Below are 26,249 nucleotides of genomic sequence, written 5' to 3' on the forward strand. Positions count from 1 at the left end.
TGCTATTACACAGAGGTCAGCTAGGCCTAATTCTAATACATAAATTCATCTGACAAAACCAATACTAAAAAAGGAAATGTGTGGCAATGCTTAGGCTAGACAACACAAACAGGCAATCAAATGCATGAACAAACACTCACAAACTGGCCTCCTTTCCCCCGCTTTCAACTGCTCACTCTTTGCTGTCCTTTGCCTCGTTTTTTTGACTGCTTCCGAACTGTGACCACTGTTCAGTACACTATGTATTTTGTCAGGGTGACTGAATGTCCTTTCCACTGTCAGCCTTGTAAAATTCACTGAAAGTAAATGTTTCCCCATAATCACTTATCTAGTTAGGATCAGATAAAACAACCTCAAATCTTAACCCTAACCATTATAATATAGCTGATCCTGGCCCATTCGTTAGGGGGAAAGCTCTCCTGCCACACCACTCTAGAGTCCCTTTGATCTCCCTGAGGGGACAGAAAACACCTCAGTCACAGCTAGTGTTTTAACACTGTGTCATACTGCAAATCCGATTTTCCCTGACATCCTTGGCCATTTGTGTGGTGGGTTATTGATCAAAGCAGCGTATGAATTCCTTCACACAGTCGGTTGCAGTTCCGTTCCAGTGACACTTTTTTACCACTTTTTACCTCCTTCCCTCGTGGCAGTTCTCACTGGTGATTAGTCTGCTCCCTCCTGGCTCTCCCAGACTTAGAGCTACCTGCCTGGGACTCTGAAGTCATTTAGTGACGGGGTGCATTTCCTATCATGTCTCTGCATTCATGCATTCGGGTGGTTAAGGCTCTTCCTACACATTGTGAGAGAAGCTCCAGAAGGCATTTTCATGTGGAGCAAAGGGTGTGACATTTTACCTCCGCAGTAAAGTTAGTGATTATATTAATTGCGGACATGGCCATGTGGTTGAAATTGTAGTCTCCATCTCCCCCATCTCCTTCAATATCTCGCTCTCTCACGTCATTCACTCAGTCACTCTCTCACTCACACAGAGACACACACACACCACATGGCCGGCCCTCCCTCTTGTGTAACTGGCCATCCGTCCGCTCGGTCTATCTGTTGTTTGGAGGCCGAGCCGTTCGGAAGAGCTCAACACAACAGGCCAGCTTTCTGTCTGATGCCATCTGATGTGTGTGTGTGTGTGTGTGGTACCTTATACTTTACCTTCCCATGCAGATGTACTGAAGAGATCTACAGTAGTAGCAGCCTTAAAATACAGAACAGGATGGGCACAACTTCCTCTCCTCCTCTTCCACTCCTCCTCTCATCCTCCCTTCCTTTCCATCTACTGTTTCATAACCAGCGGAGTGCAACCGGAGCTCAAACACTAGGACAGTTTTCGCTCTCTCTTTCTCATTCTTTCTCCCTCAGGGTTGTATTAACTCTAATCTCTGTCACTAGACATGCAATACTAAGTGTCTGGACCATCCCTCCCCTGTTCACTGTGCATTCCAGACACATGGCTCACTTTGCTCATAATCTACAGTACGATCTCAAAGAAAATAACTTGTGGAGCTCATCGTTGTATCTCTGTGATGGTGTGGCCCGTTGTATCAATTCATCTGGTGGTTATGTAGTGCTGTCAACATGGACATTCAGCATGGTGTAGTGTACATACAGTCATCGCCCATATCTGTGTGATGTCTCCATACCTTTAACTCCATCACCCTAGAGAGACAGTCATTGCTGTTACATACCGGTAAGATACACTTGGCTCCCATAAGGTTAAAGCTATGCTCTTTATTACACTTTTGCAGCACTGCAAATTCCCCTGGCTGGCAGATTACCTTTTGTGACATTGAAGGGCGTAGCGGCATCATCCGTATCTTATTCCCCCTCCTCTGCCTCAGGCCTCGGGCACAGGGACTGATATACTGTCTCTGAGGGGCCAGAGGGCTAGGTGGGGACACATGACGGGAGGCCTGTTGTGTGTGTGTGTGTGTGTATACAACAATACAGTATTGCTAGCATGCCTTCAGTTAGCCTACAGTGTGCCATTAAGCAGAGAGAATAACTTTTACCTGGAAATGGAGACCTTCACAACAAGAGCTACTCTGATGAACAGACTGAGCAGCAGTCTCAATCTGCCGTACTATGTCTGTCTGCAGCCATAGAAAACACTAAGCATCAGGACTACCTGCACATGGCCTTGTTTAGACCAGACACACATCCAGACACACACCAAAATACCTAGAACTATTCACATCAACATGTATCAGATACACCAACACACACATTCTCTCTCATTTATATATATCAGGGTGTTCATTATAGATGATCAGGGATAGAGATCTCTGCTAGTGGCATATCTCGTTACAGCAGCACAGTAATAACATTACCAGTTTAATTGGCTGTGAATTGAAACGCCCAGAATGGCATTTCAGCCCCCTAACACCACCCCTATCCCCTTTCTCTCAGCCCCCCTCACCATACCCACTCCTCCTAGTGATGTAGAAGTGGTTAGATTAGAGTTAGCCAATAGGCACAGATCCAGACATAGATTGAGAAGGTGAAAGGCATTAAGGCTGCTGGGAAGGGAGTGGCAGATTGTTGATGCTGTACACAGGATGACTCATACAAAGTCTGAAAAGACATCTAGCACAGACACACGGCTGAACACCCACTTAGTCACATCACACACAATTAAAACATCAACAGACTCAAATTGCTAAAACATAATCCAAGCGTGGTGTGTGTGTCTGTACTGTGTATTCCAATCAAACTGCTGTTCCTCTGTGTAGAATTGTCTGTGACAGCCTGTTTTCACCTTGCTATCCACCTTTCCCTGTCTATTAATACATGTTCATTAGTGTGGCCTTGTGCTGTGTCACATGGGAGCCCACCCGCATCTGAATCAGAGGTGCCTTAATCCACGTCCATGTCATCGGTGCCCGAGGAGCATTTCTTGTTGGGAGGGTTAACTGCCTTACTCAAGGGCAGAACAGCAGATTTTTCCACCTTGCCGGCTCTGGGATTTGAACAAGCGACCTTTCCACTAGGCCACCTGTTGTTGCCGGGGGAAACATCTAGTGTGCTGTAGAAAGGAGAGGGAGGATAGAGTAATGCCACATTCAGTCTTTGCCTTTTATTCTTGATCAATTGGATACATTTTTACTGATCTTCAGTTTCTGCTATATTTGGATATCTGGCACAGTCAGAGCTATTGAATGTTCCAGCTGACATTTTCATTCCACATTTTCTGACATTCCAGCATCCCTAGTGGCTGTGCTATCCTACCCTATCCTAATTAGACTGCTGTTTCACTAACAGACAACAGGCAGGTGCTTGTCTGGGAGAGAAACAAAATGGACCCATCCGTTAACACTAGCATGACAGTTGCAGAGGGTTGCCAGCATGTATGGTGAAACTGCAGCCTGAACTGTGTCTAAAACTGGAGGTGTTGACACGGCGGAGATGATACTGAGGGTGCTGTTAATGAAATGTGTCAGCGAGCGATGTGTGTGTCTCTGCACTATATTGTGAGTGGTGATAATGTAATATGTTAGTGTGTTGGTTTTAGGTCTCTTGTGAACAGTAGTTGATGTCAAATGAAAAATTATGTCACTGTGTGTGAATGTAGTATACATGACTATATGACACCTCTCTGTCTCCTTCCCAGGCGGCAGCTCCACAGAGGGTGACGGGCTATTTGAGGGCGACTACGGGGGGCCTCCTCTCCCGGTGACCGAGGGCATGCAGCACATCCGTATCATGGAGGGCGTGTCACGCTCGCTACCCTCCTCCCCCCTACTCTCCCACCAGGCCCTCAACATGAGACTGCAGCCCACCAAGAGGCTCCCAGGTAGTTACTCAACCACTGGTCCTAGTTCAGTTTTGGTCTGTAGACTCACTAGGGAAGGTTTGGCATAAACAAACAAACTTACGCTTTGTCTATTGTGTGGACAAAGCGAGAAGTATCAAGGAGCCTTGTTTTGTGCCTGCTGCATGTAGATTTGGTATTGAAGGTGAAAAGATGGTTGCTTAACGCTGACGACATCTCCCACTTGATTCTAACTCCATTTGAACTGTTTTCAGGGTCTCAGGAGTCAGACATGTCACAATGAACTGAATTACCTTTCTGGCCAGTTCATCCTATTCAAGTAGCACACTGTGGCTCCCGGCCCCTTTGAAGATGAACCAATTAGATTCACAGAGGGCTGCTCTGCTTATATCACAACACTTTCATATTATCTGAGAATTGTCCCCACAATACAGTATGATGCCTGTGCTCATAAGGCTGGTTGTGCTTCCCTGCTGACTCCTCATTATGGTACTGAGATAAGGCCCACTGGGTGAACGAGGACCTGTCACCCCCTCGCTGAGTCCCCCTCTGCTTTACCATTCCACTGGGATAAATTCATACCCCCCTACCAGGATGGTTAATGCCAGGGGAGCGGCTGTGTGTAATTCAGAGGGAGTGGAGAGCTGGTGTGTGATGGGGATAGGAGTGGATAAGTGCTGGTTGGTATGAGAAAATAGAAGTGTGTGTTTGCGAGAGAGGTTTTGATGGCATGTCATGTGAATGTGTGGCGTGGGAGTATTTGTCTATGGATAGCAGGGTGCATCGCAATATGACTGAAAGGTGGGAAAGTGTGACAAAGAGACTGGCATATTTGGTCCTGGAAAAGCACTATAAAAGTACATATTTATTATTATTATAGCAATGTGTTGGTTTTTCATGTGCAGTTATTTCAAGTGAGGGATTTCCATGAGAAGCTCTTGTTAGTTCTTGTTTGTCTGAACTAGTTTTCCTCAATATAATTAATCTCCCTGCAATGTCATAGTTAAGAGGCTTTCAAGAAGCCCAAAAGTTATCCATGTCAAATCCTCCATCCTTCTCACAAATAAGCGTTCAACGTAATGAGGGTGGAGTTGGCGCATCTTCCATTTTAGCCCCCATAACCCTACATCACTTACCCCACCCCCGATTAGTTCAGGCTGCATTGTGGGAAATGCATAATGTTACATCTCGGCGGGAAGCTGTGGCTGTTAAAGGCTGGTAAGCCGACTGTGACATCGCTCCTCAACACTGTCTGGCCCAGATAACATAACAAGGCGTCTCTCTGAAATCTGCCCCATAGATGGCAACAGGCCACCATTTCACAAGCTGGCCATCAAAACAGGCGAGGACCACAACAGGCTTGTGAAGATGAAAGGCTCTAATTGGATAGTTATTTTCAATACAGCTTCTCCACCAAGATAAGATGGAGCTCACAGTGTAGTTCTCTGTTCAGACCACCAGGGTGTACTAGTTTGGGTTTTCTCTTTTCTTTCACTCTCCCTTTTCCCTCTTCCATCCATCCTCAGAGAGGGCGAGACAGCCGGTGAGTCATTATGTGGCGGGAATGTTGCAAGCACTCTTAATTGTCCACCTTATGAAGTGACTGGTCAGGGTCAGAGGTCATAAACAAATGTGTAAGAATGTCAGTAGGGTGTGATGTGTATTTGGAGGAAGTGGACCAGGACACGGATTTGAATATTAATATACAGTATATATGTCTTTAATGTCAACATTCTCTCTCTAGCTCTCTCTTCTCTCCCCCTGTTACGCTTCTTCTGAATCCCACAGGTATTGGCAGGCACCCAACATCTCAATGTTTTCCTGACCCCTTACCAACACTCATTGTTCCACTCCAAACGGTTGTTTCTGTTGGGCTTTCCCCCACAAACACTCTTCCTCTTTACAATGATTTGTTTTCAATTATGTTTTGTAAACGTCATGGGGACTCCCGAGTGGCGCAGCTGTCTAAGGCACTGCATCTCAGTGCTAGAGGCGTCACTACAGACCCTGGTTCGATTCCAGGGTGTAGGCCGTCATTGTAAATAAGAATTTGTTCTTAACTGATTTGCCTAGTTAAATAAACATTAAATAAAAAATAAAATACAACTGTGTGTTGCATGTAACCTTTTCCCACTCGTCTGCTAGTGTGAGCGTAGTGGGAGTGTGTGTGAAATGGTTGCTGCCTGCATCATAACTGATATGAACTGTTTTAGGATTGTTATGGCATGGAAAGCTTTCTCTGCCAAGTAATGTATATTTGATTATTTAATAAACATACAGTATGTGACCTGATAGCTCAGTCACAGATATCATTCATTTTATCTGGTATTTATTTGTTCAAGTTGTTTTGTTGTACATATGTATCTATAGGAATTGTTTTAGGTTTGGAATGTTTTGAAATGGTCTTGTTAGGATCATTGTCTTCAGTTTAGCTTATATTAGAGCCAAGCATCACTTTGTATTGGATGCATTGTAGATGCACTTGTGCCCTAGCCATTGTTAGGGGTTTAATTCTGCCTTGTTTTCAAGGTCTGTTTATCTGTCTACGGCTTTCTGTATCCATCTGTGTTTGACTAACATAAAATAGCCTAGTAATATTCTCAAAGCGTATTATCTCAAACTACCTCCCATGCGTCCATATCTAATCTAGCTTTATTCTCTCATGCGTGTCCAATATGCTCTGGTGGACTTAAGATAATATCATCTCTTAATGTATTTGTCCTGGGTCAGGCCTGTTAGGGAGGGAATTAAACAGTGATTACTGATGAGGTTTTAAGTGGAGCAGCTCTCACTGGACACCAGCAGGCAGCTGAGATGGATGGATCCTGATAGCCAATTGGATTTCCTATCCGTCTCACACTGAAATGTTTTCAAGGCATTATTCCTGCATTTTTCACCCTGGAAACAAAAGGGTTGGGTATATGGCGTGCAAAGACACGCTAATGATGGCAATCAATGGGAAAGATGCCTCCTGCCAAGGACTGAATATTGGCTTTTGACCTCTTAGCCCCTGAAGTTGACCCCATTGCTTGAATTAAAGGCTTTGTCTGTGGTTCTGTTTTGACACAGAGACACGCACAGATAGAGGAGAAAGAATCGAGATAGAACAACATGGTTTTGACTATAAAAAAATAATTATTCTTAACTCCCTTCCATGAGGAGTTACCTGACATGACTGGAATTGGTGAAAACAAAGCTGAAGCTCCTTTTTACTTCATGTTTGATTACTTCAAGCTAGAGAAGAAGGATGGATGTATCTAAAAGAGCTCAAGAGAGAAATGCGAGCACAAAGAAAGACCTGTAGAGTGTGAGATTAAGAGATAGCGGGTGGAGAGAGATGAGGACGCAGGGAGAACGACTCACCAGGACACCATTAGTGGAGCGGCCGGTTAGCTAATCCAACCGTATCTGAGCGGAATCAGGGCTGGAGATTCAATTATGAGCCTGGCAGCCAGTCAATAGGCATGTGGCGCAGACCGCTTGAGTGTTCCCGCTGTTGGTGGCAGTCAGTCACTATGGTTGTAGCCTAGCCATTCTACTCCCCTGGGAGCTGCCAGACCACACTCAACACAGGCCTGGGTGCCCAGAGCGTGGCAGTGTTTCCCCTTAGTCTAATTTAGGTGGGGCGAGCCTCCCCATGTAGCTATACTCTTGTCCCCATTTTCATGTCGCCATCCACCAAAATGGTATTGGATTTTTGCCTTGAATGTTCTCGACTCAGTGGTGGTCTATTAGGAATAATCCCTAAAGATAACCTATTGCTATGAGACTGATTAAGTGCTTGAGGAAAGTGAATGATGAGAGAGACTGAGAAAAGAGGGGCGTCATGTTCCCCTGGTAACCACATTAGACTTCCTAGTTAACCATCTTTGCCCGGCCCTCTCTTCCCACCTTCCTTCCTGTGCCTGCCTTTGGCAATAGCGTTCAGCATTGTTTACTCTCTAATCGTTGTCCTTTATACCCCCCCCCCCCCTGTTTTACACCTCCTCCTTTCCTTCTGCCTCCCACATTGTTACTGTGACAACAAAGTTCAACGCACACTTCTTTTACTGGATTTAGACTTCCAGTTCCGCCAAAGTATTCATACCCCTTTTCCTAATTTTGTTGTGTTCCAGCTTGAATAAAACATGTATTACATTGAGACTGTCACTGGCCTACACACAATACCCAATAATGTCAAAGTGGAATGATGTTTTTAGAAATGTTTACTAATTAATAAAAAAAAATATTGAGTCTAACTATTCAACCGTTTTGTTATGGCAAGTCGAAATAATTTCAGGAGCCCTGTTTGAAATAAGGTGCTAAAGTAAAACTGCAAAAAATGTGGAGAAGTAATTCATATTTTCAAGCATGATGGAGGCTGCATCATGTTATGGGCATGCTTGTCATCAGCAAGGACTTGGGAGTTTATTTTATGATAAAAAGAAATAGAATAGAACTAAGCATAGGCAAAATCCTAGAGGAAAATCTGGTTGTCTGCTTTCCAACAGACTCTGAGAGACAAATTCACTTTTCAGCAGGGCAATAACCTAAACCACAAGGCCAAATATACACTGGAGATGCTTACCAAGACGACGTTAAATGATCCCGAGTTACAGTTTTGACTTGAAAACGTCTTGAAAATGGCTGTCTAGCAATGATCAACAAACAACTTGACAGAGCTTGAAGAATGTAAAAGAATAATGTGCAAATATTATACAATCCAGGTGTGCAAAGCTCTTAGACTTACTCAGAGTCACAGCTGTAATCGTTGCCAAGGTGATTCTAATGTGTTTTGACTTGGGTGTAAATACTTATGTAAATTAGATTTCTGTATTTCATTTTCAGTACATTTGCAAACATTTCTAAACATGTTTTCACTTTGTCATTATAGGGTATTGTGTGTACATGGTTGAGGGGGGAAAAAACTATATAATCCATTTTGAATTCGGGCTGTAACACAACATGTGGAATAAATACTTTCAGAAGGCTCTGTATACTTGGTGATTGTCTCCCCCTCATTTACCCATGCCCTGTACAAACACACTCTTTTACCACCACCACACTAACCACCACACTAATGACAGCAGGCTCTGGAAATAAAGGAATGTTTAGAGGACGAGTTCCTTTCTACCCCCCCACCTTTCCCTCCATCACCGGCTGGGGAGCCTGGGGGGTATGACGTGATTGGAGGGATGCTACTGCTTCACTTCCTCCCTCGCCTCTCCTGTCAGGTGACTGCCATTAAACATGCTCTACTCTCCCTCTCTCTCATTCACTCCCTCTGTGCCTATTTCACCAGTCATCTGTGAAGGGACACAGCATTAGGCTTCAGTTTGAGAGCAGAGGAAAGACGCTGCTCAGAGCTGAGGATTGGTTTGAATGAAAAGTTGATTATCCTCCTCTCCCGGGGTTGCTTGTCAACAATTCATGCAGAACGTAAGAAATTTTGGTTTTATTTTCTCAAGCTTTACTGAGGGAAGGATTTAGTTAAATGGTGAGAACCCTTCCAATAAGTCTGCTTTTCTCTTCTCGTTCTCTCTCTTACTCTGGAGGGCAGTGTGTGAGGAGATGCCGTGATTTTTATTTGAATATGTTATAATTGCATGTTTGTTGCATGTCTTATGCATGTATATTTCTCTGACTGTGTTTTAAAGAAAACATACTTGTGTCTGGGCCTTTGAAAGATAATATACTGTAGCCAATAGACATTCAGAGAAGCCACCACCTCAACCCACAGGTGTATTCCCCTGGGAAATCCTATAGCCAAGCCAAAGCCAATGAGAATGTGGGCGGTCATGGCAACTCGGGACACACTCTGAGGCACCTCTCGGTCGTCAAGGAAACAGCTTGCATAAGAAGAACCCACGCGGAGGAAGGAAGTCAGTGGCACCCTCAGGGACACGGGCAGCTGTCACTCTTTCACACACGTAAACGAACAGTCAGTCCTCGTTAGGGAGACTAATCACGCTACACCATCTCCACCACTACTCCATATCATCTCAGATGTATCAACAGTGACACAAACTACTGGCAGCAATGGACTGACCAGATGCCCACGGTCAAATGTAAAGAAGACTGTCTCAAAGGAGGTTTAATAAGAAAGAAATGGGCTCTTTATTAAAGTCTAATGCTCAGACAGAACAAAATGCAGACAGTAAGCAGGTTTACGTCCAACCTTTTTATGCAAGTAAAGTACATGTCGTGAAAATAAATTTGTCGGTAAACTTTCCAAAATACGCTAGACAAACTGGGATCTTTTTGTGTCAGTAAAGTTAATTATGTGAGAAATGGAGGTTTAAATATATTTTTATATAATAACCATCATATCGAAGTAAACTTGGATTCACGGGATGATATGTTGTGTTCTTCCCACTACGACTCGGCAGTTTATTAGGCTACAGATTAATTAAGTTATGATGTACTTTACAGGGTGGTGAAAGTGCAAGGTGATGAGCTTGATGCTTCTTTCCAATAAATATCGAGGGTCTTGTTCTGGTGACATGATCATCGATGCTTGACTACCGTTTGACAAATCGAAATTCTCAATCTCTTTGGTCCATAATAATCTCATCCTGTAGGCTATACCCGCACTGTATCTGCAAGCTGATGGCTAGAGCACACTTGCCAAAACCAGAGTGGGAACATTCGCTATATAACACATTTTAGGAAACACATCAGTAGAGTATAAAATGCAATAAAAACCCATTTAACTTGTATTTTCTATTGGGTACATGGGAATTTAACTGCAAGAGTTATTTTTATGTGTGCTACGTCATCACGCACAGCATTTTATCTGCAACAAGTCAATTTGATGGAAACATCTCTGGTGGGAAAATGTGCATATTGTTTTTAATGCAGAGTTTAGAATATTTGCATGAAAATCTGTCACCTATTGGATGGAAACCTAGCTATTGTTGGTCATTTTGCCACTGTGGAGGTCATACCCAACTGGGGTCTTATCGCAATGTCATCTGTAATCTTTTTCAGCAGTCTAACACTGTATTTCAGAGTGTTTTTGGAGTATTACCTGTTTTCCATTTTTCACCTTATTGCTTTGGTCGATAAGGGTTTTGTAGTCTTCAATTAGTCTTCTCACTGTAGAAACTAGATCTGTAAAATGCACAGTACAGTAGATATTCTAGTATTTAAACTTGACACTTTTTACTCTTGCATTCCCAGGAACCCTATTGGCGATAGAAAACCATAGGAAAAGGCCTCTAAAGTCCTATTGAAGTCATACAGTGTGCTATTTAAGCCCAATCATAAAAGTCAATAGGTTTGCCCTGTTTTCCATTCTTTTTCTTCCTCTTTGTTTCCTGTAAACATTATTGCTATTTAAGTGAGCGCCTATGTCATTGTCACAGCATCCATTTCTTATTGTTATCGTTGTGTTCTGTTTACATAGCCCTACAATACCCCATAAATGATGACTCTCATTGTACTAGCCAGGGCTGTTCAATATGACCTGTTATTGTTTTTGTAATATGACCTACCAGAGCTATTCCCGCTGAATGTCTTGTGCTGGTGAAAATTGCTCTTGTACGTCAACCCAACTAAGCATGCCAGCTAATTGGATAATAACCTCAACAATAGCATTGGACTAATCGTCTGCACTTGCCATCTATCACCGAGCAGGCGCTAGTGACTACTCGTTTGTTAGCTCTGCTCTCGTACTGTAGCATGTATGCTAGTTATCGTGTTTCTACTGTATTTACGGAGGCCATTATGGCGTTGTGCAGTCCAGTACACAATATGGCGGTGACCCTCACAGTCAACTAGCCTGATGGATGACCCAATGCGGGAGGCTTCACCTCGTAGCCACCTCACGAGTAATGGCTCAGTAATGTGGGGCGTGTGTTACCGCGGCTCACATCCCAGGCCTCTCGGAGATGAAGGGTCAGCCTGTGACAGCGGAGGTGTGTGTAGATGGGATTGTGATAGATTTGCTGGCTACCACCGCCATTTTTTTCCCCATCTGCCATTGTGAATGAGCAATGCTAGATCAAAGAAGTGGAGTTGCTTTTGCGGTACAGTAGCATCACGTCTGCTTTTATGAAGTGCTTTGTTTTTGTCATAGTGTTGTTTCTTAGGATTCAAGACATTGGGTTTGGCGTTCAGCATGTCTCGTGGCTAATTTGATCCTTTAGCCCAGTGCAGATGGCAGGTTCTAATTGTGAAATCTATTCAACCCCACCAGTTCCTGTTAATGAATGTTCAAGTCAAGACTCTTACTCCTAGGGTGTATTATGGATTCAACCCACGCTCTTCCAGCTATATTGAAGAGATGCATGACATATGATAAAGTATGTGCTGGGCTACATGTACTTACACTGACATTTATTCAGAGACACTGGCTTTTTAATCCATCTCTCAACTACGTCTTGACTATAGAAGTCACATATAAGGAATATCCTACTCTCACACACAAACGAGTGCTGCACACGCACGATTGCACACGTGACACACTACTCGGCCGGCCTGTGGGTGCTGTGCAGACCGCTCGCTCACCAACATATTTTCTTACTCTGTAATCTCGTTAGCAGGATTTGTGAATCCATCATAGTGACAGCCCAGCCCCCTGTAGAGGAGGGTATTGTAAAGCCCCTTCTCTTCCTGGAAAGTGCTGCCGCAGAGAAATGTCATCTGTCCCTGGAGGGATTTTCTACGCACATGATGCACTTACACCATCTTATTAATTCCCCTCGTATTGCCCCCATAGGCTAACCTACACTCTCCTCCTTTCCTCTCATTGGCTTCCTTTTGAGTGCTCCAGGGGGAGACCAAAGGGAACTGTAAGCATAAGCTTTAATGGAAGGTGTGTCCTTTGGCGTTCTGGGGCGATGGGGAGGTTCTCTCTCGGAGTTAGCATCTCCATCCAATGAGGAATAGCCAGGAGAGAACAAGGACGTAGAATTGTTAGCAGTGGTTTTTGTAGTAGTGCCTGCGATGTGACTGGTTCAACTCTTTGTGCTCTGCACCAGTGTATTCACTGTTCGGTGGGCTTATGTAAGTTGTTGTTGCATGCCAGAAAGTGGTTCTTAACCCAATTCTCTGTCTCTAAATATCTCACCATGTAAATAGAAATGCAACATCTGGCACTCAGATCTCCTTTTTTGTGTTTGTTCAGCTCTTCAGCCATAATGAGGTAGTGCTTTTGCAGAGAATAGACACTAAATATTTTATATTGGGAGTATTAAACAAGCTAGGAGAGAGCAAAGATGACAGACCGGATTTGTCACCTTGAAATGTGTTGGTTAGAGTGGAGCATGGAGGCATGTGCCAATCCACCAGGAAGACGTCTCCATGCTGTTCTAACCTGAGGAACGATTTTAATCCTAGAATGACACTTCCTTGGAAAACAAGTAACCATTTTCACAGTCAGTAAACACATTGGTTGGTTCAAAAGCGAGTGGAGGTATCACTTTTTAGTGGATCCTGAGGAGAATTGTCTCACCCACTCCAAGAGTAGTGTTTTTACATGACAGGACTAATGTTGTCTTCAAGCTGCAATCAGATTTCTGGCAACGTTTACCTCACAGAACCTCTCCTTAAACCCCTGGAAGGAGTTGAACTCCAGCTAAACTCAAGCAAGGGACCTTGAAACAGCACATAGTTCTTTGTTAGCTTTTGAGGAGCGTGGCTACTCTTGCCCAGACAACTACTGTAGCTCTCATGCCAGATTTCACTGACTTTTTTTCTGGCCTAAGGTTGATGGAAGTATATGAGCTCTGAACACTTTGAAGTCCTGCCCGGGGGGGCGGGGGTAAATCATATTGCGGTGTTCTCCCATGTAACGAATGACAGCTCGTCCCAGCAGACAGACGGTTTGAGAAATGTTGTATACCCAAGAGCAGAGCTCCAGTCAAACTCCAAGAGTTCACTGATCAACCGCTGTCACTTTTCAGGGATTCATACCCTCTACATGTCTTAAAAATCTCACTTTTAAAAGTTAATATTCTGTTAGCTTACAGTGCATTCGCAGCCTCGCGAGTGACGCTGCGGTCTAAGGCACTGCATCACAGTGCTAGAGGCGTTACTATAGACGCAGGTTCGATCCTGGGCTGTGTCGCAGCCGGCCGCGACGGCGTGATCCATGAGGTGGAGCACAATTGGCTCAGCGTCGTCCTTGTGGGAGGATTTGGCCGGCCAGGATGTCCTTCTCCCATCGCGCTCTAGAGACTCCTGGGCACACTGACTTAGGTCGCCAGTTGTACAGTGTTTCCCCCGACATGTTGGTGCGACTGGCTTCCAGGTTAAGAGAGAAGTGTCAAGAAGCAGTGCGGCTTGGCAGTGCCTTTCCAAATCATGTCCAATCAATTGAATTTACCACAGATGGACTCTGTCCAAGTTGTAGAAACATCTCAAGGATGATCAATGGAAACAGGTTGCACCAGAGATAAATGTTGATTCTCATAGCAAAGGGTCTGAATACTTGTAATAGATTTGCAAAAAATAATAATACGTTTTTGCTTTGTCATTATGGGGTATTATGTGTAGATTGATAAGGGAAACATTTATTTAATCCATTTTAGAATAAGGCTGTAGTGTAATTTTGGGGGAAAAAGTCGAGGGGTCTGAATATTTTACAAATGCACTGTTTACCCAAATAATGTTAACTCTTCGAATCTTTGTTTTCATCTATGCTATTGGCCAGAGAACTGATCTCTCTGCCTGTTTGCTCCCCGCCTGCCCTGGTCTGTCCCTCTCATTCTGGTACAGGTGTCCTCGCCACTCTCTCTCCGGAGTTTTGCTCGCCTACATCATACGCATACATCGCTGACTTTTTATTGATCTGCGGTTGGACAATTTGATTAGTGACTCTTAGGGCAATAAACAAACATGTTGCTCTTGTTCATTTTGCTGTTGTCTACCCTTGGCTTTTACAATGTTGCCGATACTTTTAAAGCCCTTTACTCTGTGAATGAGGAAATATATGACTGTTTCTCCCTTGAGTATGGTGAGAAACCCGACGCTTGCTCCGGCAATGCACGTGAGAACTATGCACATTTCTCCCAAACAATATGGGAGAAATGGGGCTCTTACATGTCAGGACTTTTCTCTTGGTACTTAACCTTGTCTCTGGACTTCACACTTCTCCTGAAATATGTGGTGTTAAAGACTCTGGTGACTCTGGATTCTCCTTCAAGTGCTGTCTGTCAATCCAAATGTTGTAACCCTCGATCTAGACCTGCCATTATCTTGCTTCTTCTATTGTCTGGAAATGTGCAATCTAATCCAGGTCCTGACATTCTTACCCCTTCCAAGTTAAGTAGTCAGAGTGGCCTGAAGTTTTTGCATATGAATGTAAGAAGTCTTCTGCCGAAACTTGATTTTGACAATATATGGATAGAAACTGCCGACCCTGATGTATTTATTCTTTCTGAAACCTGGCTCAAAAAATCTATTACAGACAAAAATATTGACATAAATGGTTACAATGTTTTTCATACAAATCGTAAATCTAAGGGTGGTGGTGTCGCTGTATACGTACAAGTTACTAAACCTCAGCAATTTGAATATCTGTCTTTGAACCTAAAACTTGGCTCATCTTTAGATATTGTTGTATCTTGTTGTTATAGACCATCTTCTACTGTTGGCTCTCTGGATTGTATTTTCAAATCGTTATCACAGATTGTCTATTCTGAGTTTGTCCTGATGGGTGATCTGAATCAGGACAGGTTAACATCTAGCTCTGATCAACTCTACATTCTATGCACAACCGATCATTTCACTCAGATTGTCAACAGTGTAACGAGGTTGAATATAAAGTATCTTCTGAAATCCTCTTTTTGATTGATTTGATCTTAACCAATACTCGTCATTTTAATGCTTCTGGTATTTTTGCAAATGACATAAGTGATCACTGTGCTTTTGCCTGTGTGAGAGATGGTAAAATTCCAAAGAAATCTCAACATGTCATTAAGAAAAGAAACTGGAAGCGGTTTGATTTTCAAGGTTTTTTACATGATGTATCAAGCATTAAATGGAATAGAATGGAATTAATCCCTGATGTTGAACTAGCCTTTTCTTACTTCCACAATGCATTCCAGGATGTATGCAGTAGGCCCCTTTTAAAAAAATGCAGGAATAAGGAGAACCCTTGGTTTACTAAGGATCTTACTAAAATCATAAGGGAACTAAATGCTATGTGGGCTAAAGCAAGAGGGACTGGTTCGGCAGACGATTGGATGGCTTTTAAACGTCTTCGAAATATGGGTGTGGCTATGATCTGTAAATTGAAAGCAGACCACTACTTGAAATCTACTTACTAATTTAAATAATCCATCCACATTTTGGCAAGTAGTGAAAGGTTTGGAGTGCAAAAAAGATACACAGCTTCCTAAACAATTGTTGGTAGACACACAGATTTGTAACTGAGAGAACCTACATTCTGAAAGCCTTGAATCAGCATTTTTTAGATGCAGGCAGTTTATTTGAAAAGGTCAAAGGAATATATGAGCCCCCTATGAATTTACCTGACACCCCTGTACACTCCTTCACCAGGTTCTCCTTTTCATCCTTCTCTGTTTCAGAAGTGTGTAAAGCCCTGAAAGAAATTGATGGAAAAAAGTTTGCCCTTGCCCTGATGAACTAGACCCCCGCTTCCTACACCTAGCTGCAGACATCATTGCTCCCCCTTAACATGTATTTTTAACCTTACACTTGATGTTAAGGACATCCCCAAGTTATGGAAATCTGCTTTTGTACTGCCTCTCCTGAAAGGTGGAGATCCCCCACTACTTGACAACTATCGACCCATATCAAAATTGTCTGTACTGTCAAAGGTACTGGAGTCCTTAGTTAGTAGGCAGCTAAAGGCATACTTCCAAGAAAACAAGATCTTAAATGGAATGCAATCAGATTTTTAGGTCTGGCCACAGCACTGTTTCAGCAACATTGAAGGTTTTAAATGACATCCACTGTGCTCTTGACAAGAAGTTACATTGCGTGTCTGTCTTTATTGATTTGTTGAAGGCGTTTGACACCGTGGACCATGCTGTGTTAGTGCAAAGGTTAAAATGTTGTGGAATTTCTGGTCATGCTCTAGATTGTGTACGATTTGATAGGTAATTTGTAAACCAATGTTTAATAGCGGATGGTTGTAAATCCATAGAGTCATTAGAGGTGTGCTCAGGTGTTCCGTAAGGTTCTATTTTGGGCCCACTGTTGTTCATTTTGTATATCAACAGCATTGGGGATCTTATTGAAACAGCGGATGTTCATTTTTATGCAGATGATACTGTTCTTTATTCAGGTGGTAGTAGTTTATCTTTAGCTTTTGAAAATTCCCAAAGAGCATTTAACATCATTCAACAGAATCTGTATGATTTAAAGCTGGTTCTAAATTCGGGTAAAACAAAATGCATGGTATTATTTTTTTCTAATCTAAACATTAGAAAAACCCCACCTCAAACTTGTATCTCAAACAGACAGTTTCAAAAATGCTCACTATTTCCTCATAGAGGAGGATTAGCTGGCCAATCGGCGATCGACTCGTATTCATATTTTTGATGACCAGTATACACACACACCGTTCTGTTGTTGGGGTACACCCACACCCTTCCAACAAGGATGATGTCTCCTCCTAACTGTTGCCCACTGGAAGCTTAAAGGAGAGCGGGCTTTGACCATTAGCTGATATTCCTGTCTGTTTTATTCCCTCATCCATTTAAAAATTTTCTTAGGAAGCTGTGTTTGTCATAAAAACATGGCTCTCGCTCCAAATGACACTCTCGTCTGAAACAGCTTCCCCACAGTCCAGAGTGTGATCCTCTTCTAGGTCTCTCAACTCTCTCCAGCTCCACATAGTAGGCCACGATTTGGTGCACTGGCTGGCATCTCCAAAAGCTGCCTGGTGAACTCAGTCTTCACATCTGCTTGTCAAGAAACAAACCGTGAAAGGACTCACTTTGTAATCACTTGTCCCATCTATAAATATTCCCACTGTTCTCACATTGTGAAAGCCGGACAAAAACCTGCTGTGGTCAGAATACTGCTACATTAAAACTCAGGGAGCATCTATTCTTAACAGTTTGTGGGCATTCCCCTTTCTTTTCACATGTCAAAGACACAGACATGCTTTAGTTGGTTGCTTTTGTTTTTCAAACCACAATTAATGGAATGCGTGCTTGAATTGCCACTAAAATGTCTTAAACTTTTCACTTTGAGTTTCATGTTTCCTAATTACTCCCTTTGTTATCCCCACCCTGGGGCAGAGAAACAACATATTTTTGTTTGAATTCTGTGTCTGTTCCTACTAATTTTATACTTGTTTTCAAGAGTTGTCTCTAGACTTGTTGCAACAACATTTATAGTTACCGTACTTATGTTTTGTGTGTTAACTTATACACATACGCAAACTCCATCAGACGACACCCAGTGCTTACTGTAAGGGCAGCTGTTGTGGCTGGATATAGATGTCTTGGTAAAGCTAACAAACAGCAGGTATGGTATCTTGTTGCATAAACATCCAAGGCCATCCACTTACCCTACCAGACATGCAGGGATGACAGATTGGCCATCTCTTAAAAGCAGTGACACATGAACCACCCTGACTCCGACACCCCCTTGTCCGCTGCAGACGGCTCTCGGGGAAGCGAGGTTAAAGGGGTGATGACCCTGGGCCCCTCGTTTTACCGTCCCCGTGACTCAACAACAGAGTAACTACCCTCCCCCTGCACAGCCTGGGTTGACACACTTCCCATAAGCATTACCATCTGTGCTCTGGTCCTCCACTTCACAAGCCAGCCCTCTCTCTCTTTCGCTGTCTGGTTAGTGGTTCCCTCTCTCCTCCTATCTGTGGCTCCCTGCCCTTTTTCTGTCTGCCTTTCTCTGTGAATGTATGTGTATGCTTGTGGGGGGTGGGGGGGGGGGGTTCTCCTATTCCAGAATTGGAGCTTTGCCTCCCTACATTAACCTCTCCCTGTGCCAAGAATACTGACCTGGATATGCACTGTTCCGGTAAGCCTGACCCCTTCGGTCTGTCAGGACCTGATCTGTCTGAGTGAGAGAGCGTGTGTGTGCATGACGTTTCTCCCAACTTTAACAGCACCTTTTCATAAAGAAAGGCAGAGAGCATTGCTGAGGTCGCTGAATGAGTTTGGTGGTTTCTCGCTGGCCCACCTCCCTCTCTCTCTCCCTCCTTTCTTCCCTTGCTCTGTGGTGTTTGGACTCCAACCCTTTCAGACTCCTTATGGTTTCTGTTGAAGTCTCAGCCAGTGGTATTCTCTGAAGCCTTACAGAACAACCAAACCGCCAGCGCAGGCCTCGCCTCCCCCCTCCACCGTCCCGTCCCAGCTCCAATGTAGGAAAAAATAACCAGGACAAAGCAGCCCAGCTCATTTTACATCAGACTACTGGAACTATACAGAACCATTTTAGTAAGAGCTGCTTTTGCGCTCATTGTGGGGGTACAACACTCTTACTTATCATGGATTGCACCGCGTCAATGAGGAAGACATGTGTCCGTACAGGGGTGAGGTGTTCGCGACAAAGGTGTTTGCTGAGGCGCCGGGAACAGGGTTGTGTAGGCGACGCTATGGCAGCAGGAGTCGGTCATGCTGCCTCGTTACTCCAGAGATTGTTGTTGGATATCTGCTGTTTGTCCCATGGGCACACCTCAGAGCTGCCTCGCATTGAGACAGGCCACACTGGAGGAAGTGATGGACAAGAAATGGACAGAGAAGGAGGTGAGAATAGAGGGAAGAAATGGAGAAGAGGAGGAGAGTTATTGAATGCGGACAATCGCTGTCTCATTGTCCATCGCAGCACATGCAAAGCTCTTCTTTCTCTCTCTCCCCACCTGACTCCATTAGACGATCCATAGTAATACTCAATGATTGACAGCACGTTTGACTAATAACCGCTCACTGTGTTCTGTAGTTCGTAGGCCTCGTTCCTCCCCTCACCAGAGCAAGGTATCAGTGAGAGACGGGAGGGTGTGGATGATGAGGCATGGCATCTGTCTGTAATAAACCCTGTGATAATGACATATATATTTGACCTCCGTCATTATCGCCTCTGTCAGCTCATTACATTTGATCCATTGAAATGCCTCTGTGTGTCACGATGAGAGATGGAGATGGACCAGAGGCATGGCTGAGATGTCATCCGTCTCGATTAAGGGAGATTTAGTTGGACATGTGGAGACACAAATGGAGGGAGATCACAGCATAAATGGTGTTCAGAGAGAGAGGTACATTTGGATAGTGTCTCTAGAGAAGGAAGAATATTGTATTGAACTGAGGTTTTATGTAATTTCAGTTCATTTGTGAGATATTGAGTACACAGTTTAACTGTAACACAGATGACTGTAAGCAAATGATAGGTGGTTTGTTAACTCTTGCTGGCACAGGAAGTGCAGCATTTAATTGTTTAATTGCTCAAGTTACTATCTCCACAACTGTTTTTAATATTGTCTCCAGCATATGTTGAGGGTATTTATTCCTGGATCTCCATACAGATAGACCCATCTCATTCATCTCCCAGCCTTGCCTCTCTTCCACCACCCACCCCCAGAACCTCTGAAGTCACTCCACTCTGTGCAGCTCCACTAACTCAAACCAGCTTGCTGACTTATTTTCGGACATGTACTTGCGGAGCATAGCGCTTACGGGCATTGTGATCTTACCTCCCCTATAGGTCTATCTCTGTCTGTCTCTCTCTGTCTGCGTCTGTCTGTCTTAAAAATAGAATATCAACTCAGACTCTCCACCAAAACTGTAATCCAAACAATGGGTGACCTGCCAACAAGTTCAGTATGTGTTGTTAAGATGACCCGCCACTCAAACTGCTGCCTATGATGGCATTTTATTTTCAATACAATTTTTGTATTTTTTTATTCAGTTGCGTTACAAGACCGTTGTGATTTGTAGAAGAACAGTAATGATTTCTAAGCATTGGGAACCTACTCCAGAGGAGTTGGAAACAATGTGTCAGTGCCATTGGAATGATAATACAATTATTAGATTAAGGGTTCCTAGCGTCAGTCAGCGTTCTGTAGCTATTAAATGCACTGCTGTGTGGTGGGGGCGTTCTATTTCAGTGCAACGTAAGCTTTTTTCACATGCTGTTTCAAAAGGCTTAGTCACTACTGGCATTGGAAGGAGGGGTCTACTTTCCAAGGGCTTTGCCATTCAAATGTTGGGGTTTAAGCCTGACCACCTCTGCCAGCAATGATATGATATATCAGTCATTGGTTAATATGCCATCACTCAAAAACCACTTAGCCAATTGTTATCGCCTCTCCTGTTTTGAGACCGTTGCGCATTACAGCTGCTGAGAGAGAAGGCATGAGGTTTCCTCAACCTAACTGATCTTTTCTTTTTCTGCCGTAAACACAAACAAATAATTAACGGTGTCTCTTACGGGAACCACGCCTGGTTAGAGTAGAGCTTGCTGGGAGATGGAGGAGGCGGGGACCAAGGTACTTTGGGACGTTTACGAGGGGTCCCCATGGGTCTTGTATCCCAGAGTGGAATGACTTTAACATCTGAGCTGAGGAGACGCTACTGCTGTTATTGTTTGGATTAACTAGTGTGGAAAAGGGGGGCGTCATGGCAGACCAACAGAACATAGTTAATTTAGTTGTTGTGACCCTCCGCTGTCCAACTCCCTTTACTACAGACATGGCCAGTCACTAGTTAGCACAATGTTGGGCAGCTCACGAGGATGGGTTCTGTCAATGCACTAGATTGCCATTTGAGGTTTCTTGCAGTGACCCAAGCTTGGCCTAAACTGCCCAGAACAAGCTAGTTCCAGTCTGCAGTGTGTTCTCTGGACCACTGTAACTGTGTTTTCCTTGGCAGATGAATGCAACAGGGGTCATTCAAACAGGGATAACCTGTTAGTCATAAATCCATCCATCTCCCATGCTCTCCTGTTAAAATTCCTGTTGCTGAAATTACCCCCCACCTCTAACCCCCGTCAGTCTCCAGCACCCTGCAGCCAGTCTGACCTATTTAATGGCCTCTGTCTACATCTCTCTCCAGGAGGGGTTAACAGCGCACTCTAGTATAGATGTGTGTTCATGTGTGTGTCTCTTCTGTTATAGGGGGGGACATTAAGTGTCCGTCCTAGTAACGATCCAACGCTATTCAGTTATAAAGAATGGCATTGTTAGCGGCTGTACTGCTTGAGAAACCTCTGAACAGACATGTTTGATGAACAACATTTTCCAGCCATGTGCCTTGTAGAGATTTACTGTCATAATGGTGTCAGTGGTGGGATCCAGCAGTAATTATAGTCCACCAGTGGAAGAAAGACAAAGAATGAGGTCTTGAGAGGCTGTGCGAAAGGGCTAGAGCTGGAGAGAGAGATGGAAAGAAAGAGAGAGACGCCCTCGCGCAACCAGGAGCACATTCCGTGGTGCACTGATAGTTGCCATGACGACCATCTGCATTATTGTACTTCTTCAGCAGGGTGAGATTCTGTGGCGTGAGGGAGAAAAAGGAGAACCACCAGAGCACTGTAATGTACGTGCTTCTTTTTCAGGTCTATATGTTTCATCCTGGTGAACGAGTGTCTGGATTTGTATGCGTTTATTATAGAACATTCTGTGCCATTTTTAGGCTCACATGTTCTGAAAGAAAAGATCATCTCTAAAGAGCTGTTCTATTTTTTTATGTGCTTGTAGTTGGCATATTTAGGTCGAGAGAATACATTAAAATGAAGATCAATGATTCTATGCAGTCTAATTTCTCAGCTGTGGTACCATATCCCTCTCTCTTAGGCATAGGTGACTAATCAGCCATTTTATAGCCAGTGTGCGTGTAGGTGTGTGTTCTAACAGTGACAGTACTATGATGTGTTAAGTAAATAACACTCCCACCACTCTAGAATGTCCACTGGTGGTGTTTCTTTTTTTTTTTTGAGCCTTTAGAAAAAAACAACTGTCTGTTGCCATGTGTGCCCATTGTTGAGAAGTTTTATTTTGACACAGCGGAGTAGTCGACACACAGGGTTGTCTCCATTGATACACATTTATGGCCTGTGGTGGTGTAGGGACGGTGGCTGGTGGCCACAGGTCAAACAGACCAGGTGTCCAGATGGCAGTCTCCTGTTTTTATTGGTTTCCGCTACTTCCTTTGACCTGCCCATAGGACCAACAACATGTCTGTCAGAGGAGCAGAAAGTGTCACCTCGCCTACTCCTCTCTTTCTCTTCCTTCTTTCTCTCCGCTCCACTCCTTCATTGAGACGGGGCGTTGGTCTTCTCCCATCTGCCGTCTTGGTGTTGGACTGACTGCTGCCTCATTTGGGTGTTAAACACGTAGTGATGATGAGAGCCGTTCTAGGGCCTTCTATTGGCTCGGAGTGCAGACTACACTGACGCTTGTTTATGCTAATACAACTGTTAGCTAGTTAAATAACATCACAGAGGATTAAGCACATGCTCGGAGCATTCCAGTAGCTTAATTAACTTGATTGCCTGATGTAATATGAACATGTTGTTTAATCAAGAAGATTAGCCAAATTGTCCTTAGCAGTAAGAGACGTGAAAGAGGGGAATATTTAAGCAGGGACAGCTCCTACTTGAACACAAGCTACTAATACGTGGCAGAAATTGTGCTTGGAATGCTCATGACCGACCCCTTAACTGTGAGGCAAAATGAAGTCATCTCCCAGACTTATTTTTGTGGAGGGGTCCTGGTCTGAATAATAGAAATGGGTTCTTAATCCTTCCAAGCCCTCCCCTGTTTATTCCGGTCTTCCTCAGTGTCCCAGAGCCCGTTTGCTCTCCCCAAAGCTGTGCTCACCTCGCTCCATCCCTCTGCTTTTCACATACTGTAGGATCAATGTACAGTCCACCCGACGTCCTCCCGCAGGGGATTGTGGGATAGCTTACATTTGTTGTGAAGGACAGATTGATCTCCAGGGTGTGTAAGGGACAGGAACTTCCTCCAAGGGGATTTGTTGTAGGAACTGTAGTGTTGTTGTGTCTGGGGGAATTGTTACGAGCTCTGTACATTAATCTCTAAGTTATGTGTGTGTTGTGGTGAGAGATTTGGTGGTTGTCTTTGGTGGTTGAGCAGTGCACATGATTCTTTCAATTAAACTGAGAGCAAGCCAACGGCTCTTTGACTAGATCAAGGAGTTGCCTCATTATGGTCCCGGATTGAGAATTGATCCCCTCGGGCTTAATCAGCTGCAGATCAATACATAATTGTCCTGCTATCTGTATCGCTGTACTGTGGTGTTGACCTGAATCCTTTCTCGCCCTCCTTCCCCATCTCCATCTCTCCAACTCTCCCTCTAGGTGAGGAGAGCCAGGAGCTGGGCCCCCCTCCCTCTGTGGACGAGGCAGCCAACACCCTTATGACGCGCCTGGGCTTCCTCCTGGGAGATAAGATGAACGAGGGACAGCCGGGCTCACAGTATGACATGGACGACCACGACGACAGCCAGGTAGGTTACACACACGCACACTGCACACACACTAGAGTACAGTAAGAGCATGGACGAACACGACCACGGACAGGTAGGTTACACACCCTTTTGTCATGCACTGTTACTGTATATTATTATTAGTTTGTCAATACTTTGAAGTCTTTAAAGACCCATCATGGCATCAGGATACAAAGTGCAGGCTTTCTCCTAGATGAGTAGTCACTACTGTAGGTGGCCAACACACAATGTGGTCCAGCTTATAAGGGCCCCACAGCTATAGAAGCACACCCCAAATCAGTGGGATGTACAGATCACTTTCCAAGGCCTCTTAAGCGTCGGAACCAAGTGGACCATTTTGTAGATTACGTAATTTGTTTACGGCAAACTCAATGGCCCCTGACACCACTATCCGCTGGCTCAGAAGATGTTTGTGAAGATCAAACCTATGAGTTATGGATAACCTAGCTCGGAGTGAGGGGCGCTAGGCTCTCCTTCACTCCTGCAGAGCAGAACCAACATACAGTGACCTAGGGCAGCTGAGGCCCAGAGGATGGTAACCCGCTACCTCGGTCGTGAAAACTGCCCGCCGCATTCCACATCCTCTTGTCTCCACGGAGGCCTATCCAATGGCAGATCCAACGGTGCTGGAGCGACTCCGCCTTAAAGCCTGACCCACTTTCCACACTTCACACGTTGGGTGCATCTTAACTAGTGCCTTCCACCTCTGGTGTCCTTCATCAGCAATGATCTGACTCTAGCCCATTTTGCCTTTATCGGTCTTTCTGATCTGTTGAGATGAGTGGAAGGAGACAAGGAGACGAGAGCTTGTTTAGACTATTGAGATGCCCCCCTTGTTCTACGCAGCTCAGCAGTATGCCTTTGGTTCGGTCCTTCGTGCCAAACTGCAGTGGTAACAAAAACCCAGCCATGGTTTTCTCAAGTCCCAGTTTAGAGGCCTGCCACTCCCACGCAAGCAGTCTGAGTAGGCTAGGTGGGAGGGAAACTCCCGTTCTATATTCATTTCTACGGAGCCTCCCTAAACACATCCGAATCACAGCAGAGTTGTTATCATGACCAAGGAGCATTCCATACTTGGATGCCCTCTGTCTTGCGCAAAATCTTCCCTAAGAAGTCACTCACACCTCTGCTCACATCCTGGTCTCCTGTGAATTTCTATGCTATTCTGACTAATATCCCGATTTATTTTCAAATGACCAATGTTCAAATCAACTCGTTTTTCGTTTAGAGCCAGGGCCATGGATAATTGATGAACAGATTGTCTGGAATAAGAATCCAGCATGCTCGGAGGTGGGCCTGCCTCTCTCTCTCCCTGCCCCTGCTCAATAGATCAAAGTATAACTGGATCTATTCTACTTGCTTTGCTCACTAAACGTATTGATATTCTACTGAATTAGAATTCATTATATTGCAAAAAATGGTTCACTCATGAAAATAATTGCATGAGTCATCAAAAGATATTAAAAAGCACTGGAAAAATATGGCAGGCAAGGACCGTATCAATGATTGCTGATCCTAGCATTCTTTCTCGTCTTGTCGGTCTATGGTGTGTGCGTGCGTGTGGGTAGACTACTTAGTACATGAGATATGTCAACTGGTTGTACCTTATCATAATTTAATCACAGCTAATTTACCTGATCATTTCTCATGGGTTGATGCAGTCCGGTGTATCGCTGTACTTCAGTATAGACCTGACCCTTCCTCCCTCCCTACCAGGGCATGATGTCAGTGACCCAGCGGATCAGCCCCTGCTCCAGCCTGGCCAGCAGCACAGCCTCCCCCCCTGCAGGCAGCCCCTGCTCCACACTGCCCCCCGGAGGGGCCCCCGGGAATCACGCCTCCGGAGACTGCGCCTATGGTTCCATCACCAGCCCCACCTCCACCCTGGAGAGCAGGGACAGCGGCATCATCGGTGAGGGACAGACGCTCACTTATTTTGTGGAAGTTATGTAATGTTTCCCATGTATTTCCTGGCATGCCAAACGTTTACACTGAAAGCCATGTTTTCTGTAACAATTTGATATACTCATGTTTTAATTCTTTACATTTTGGAAAAGCCAGGTGATAGGATGAGCTGT

At 44.3% G+C, this 26,249-nt stretch overlaps 1 protein-coding gene across 1 annotated transcript in view; it reads left to right on the forward strand.

Moving 5' to 3' along the window:
- The window catches only part of LOC139364827 (protein TANC2-like), a 144,892-nt gene that overhangs the window by 94,665 nt on the left and 23,978 nt on the right, over positions 1 to 26,249 (forward strand). The window contains exons 4-6 of the mRNA XM_071101960.1: positions 3,623 to 3,805; positions 24,023 to 24,171; positions 25,888 to 26,083. Coding sequence (XP_070958061.1) covers positions 3,623 to 3,805; positions 24,023 to 24,171; positions 25,888 to 26,083 — 528 coding nt within the window. The remainder of the gene's footprint in view (positions 1 to 3,622; positions 3,806 to 24,022; positions 24,172 to 25,887; positions 26,084 to 26,249) is intronic.

Source organism: Oncorhynchus clarkii, chromosome 13 (assembly GCF_045791955.1).
Source record: "Oncorhynchus clarkii lewisi isolate Uvic-CL-2024 chromosome 13, UVic_Ocla_1.0, whole genome shotgun sequence".
Classification (NCBI taxonomy): Eukaryota; Metazoa; Chordata; class Actinopteri; order Salmoniformes; family Salmonidae; genus Oncorhynchus; species Oncorhynchus clarkii.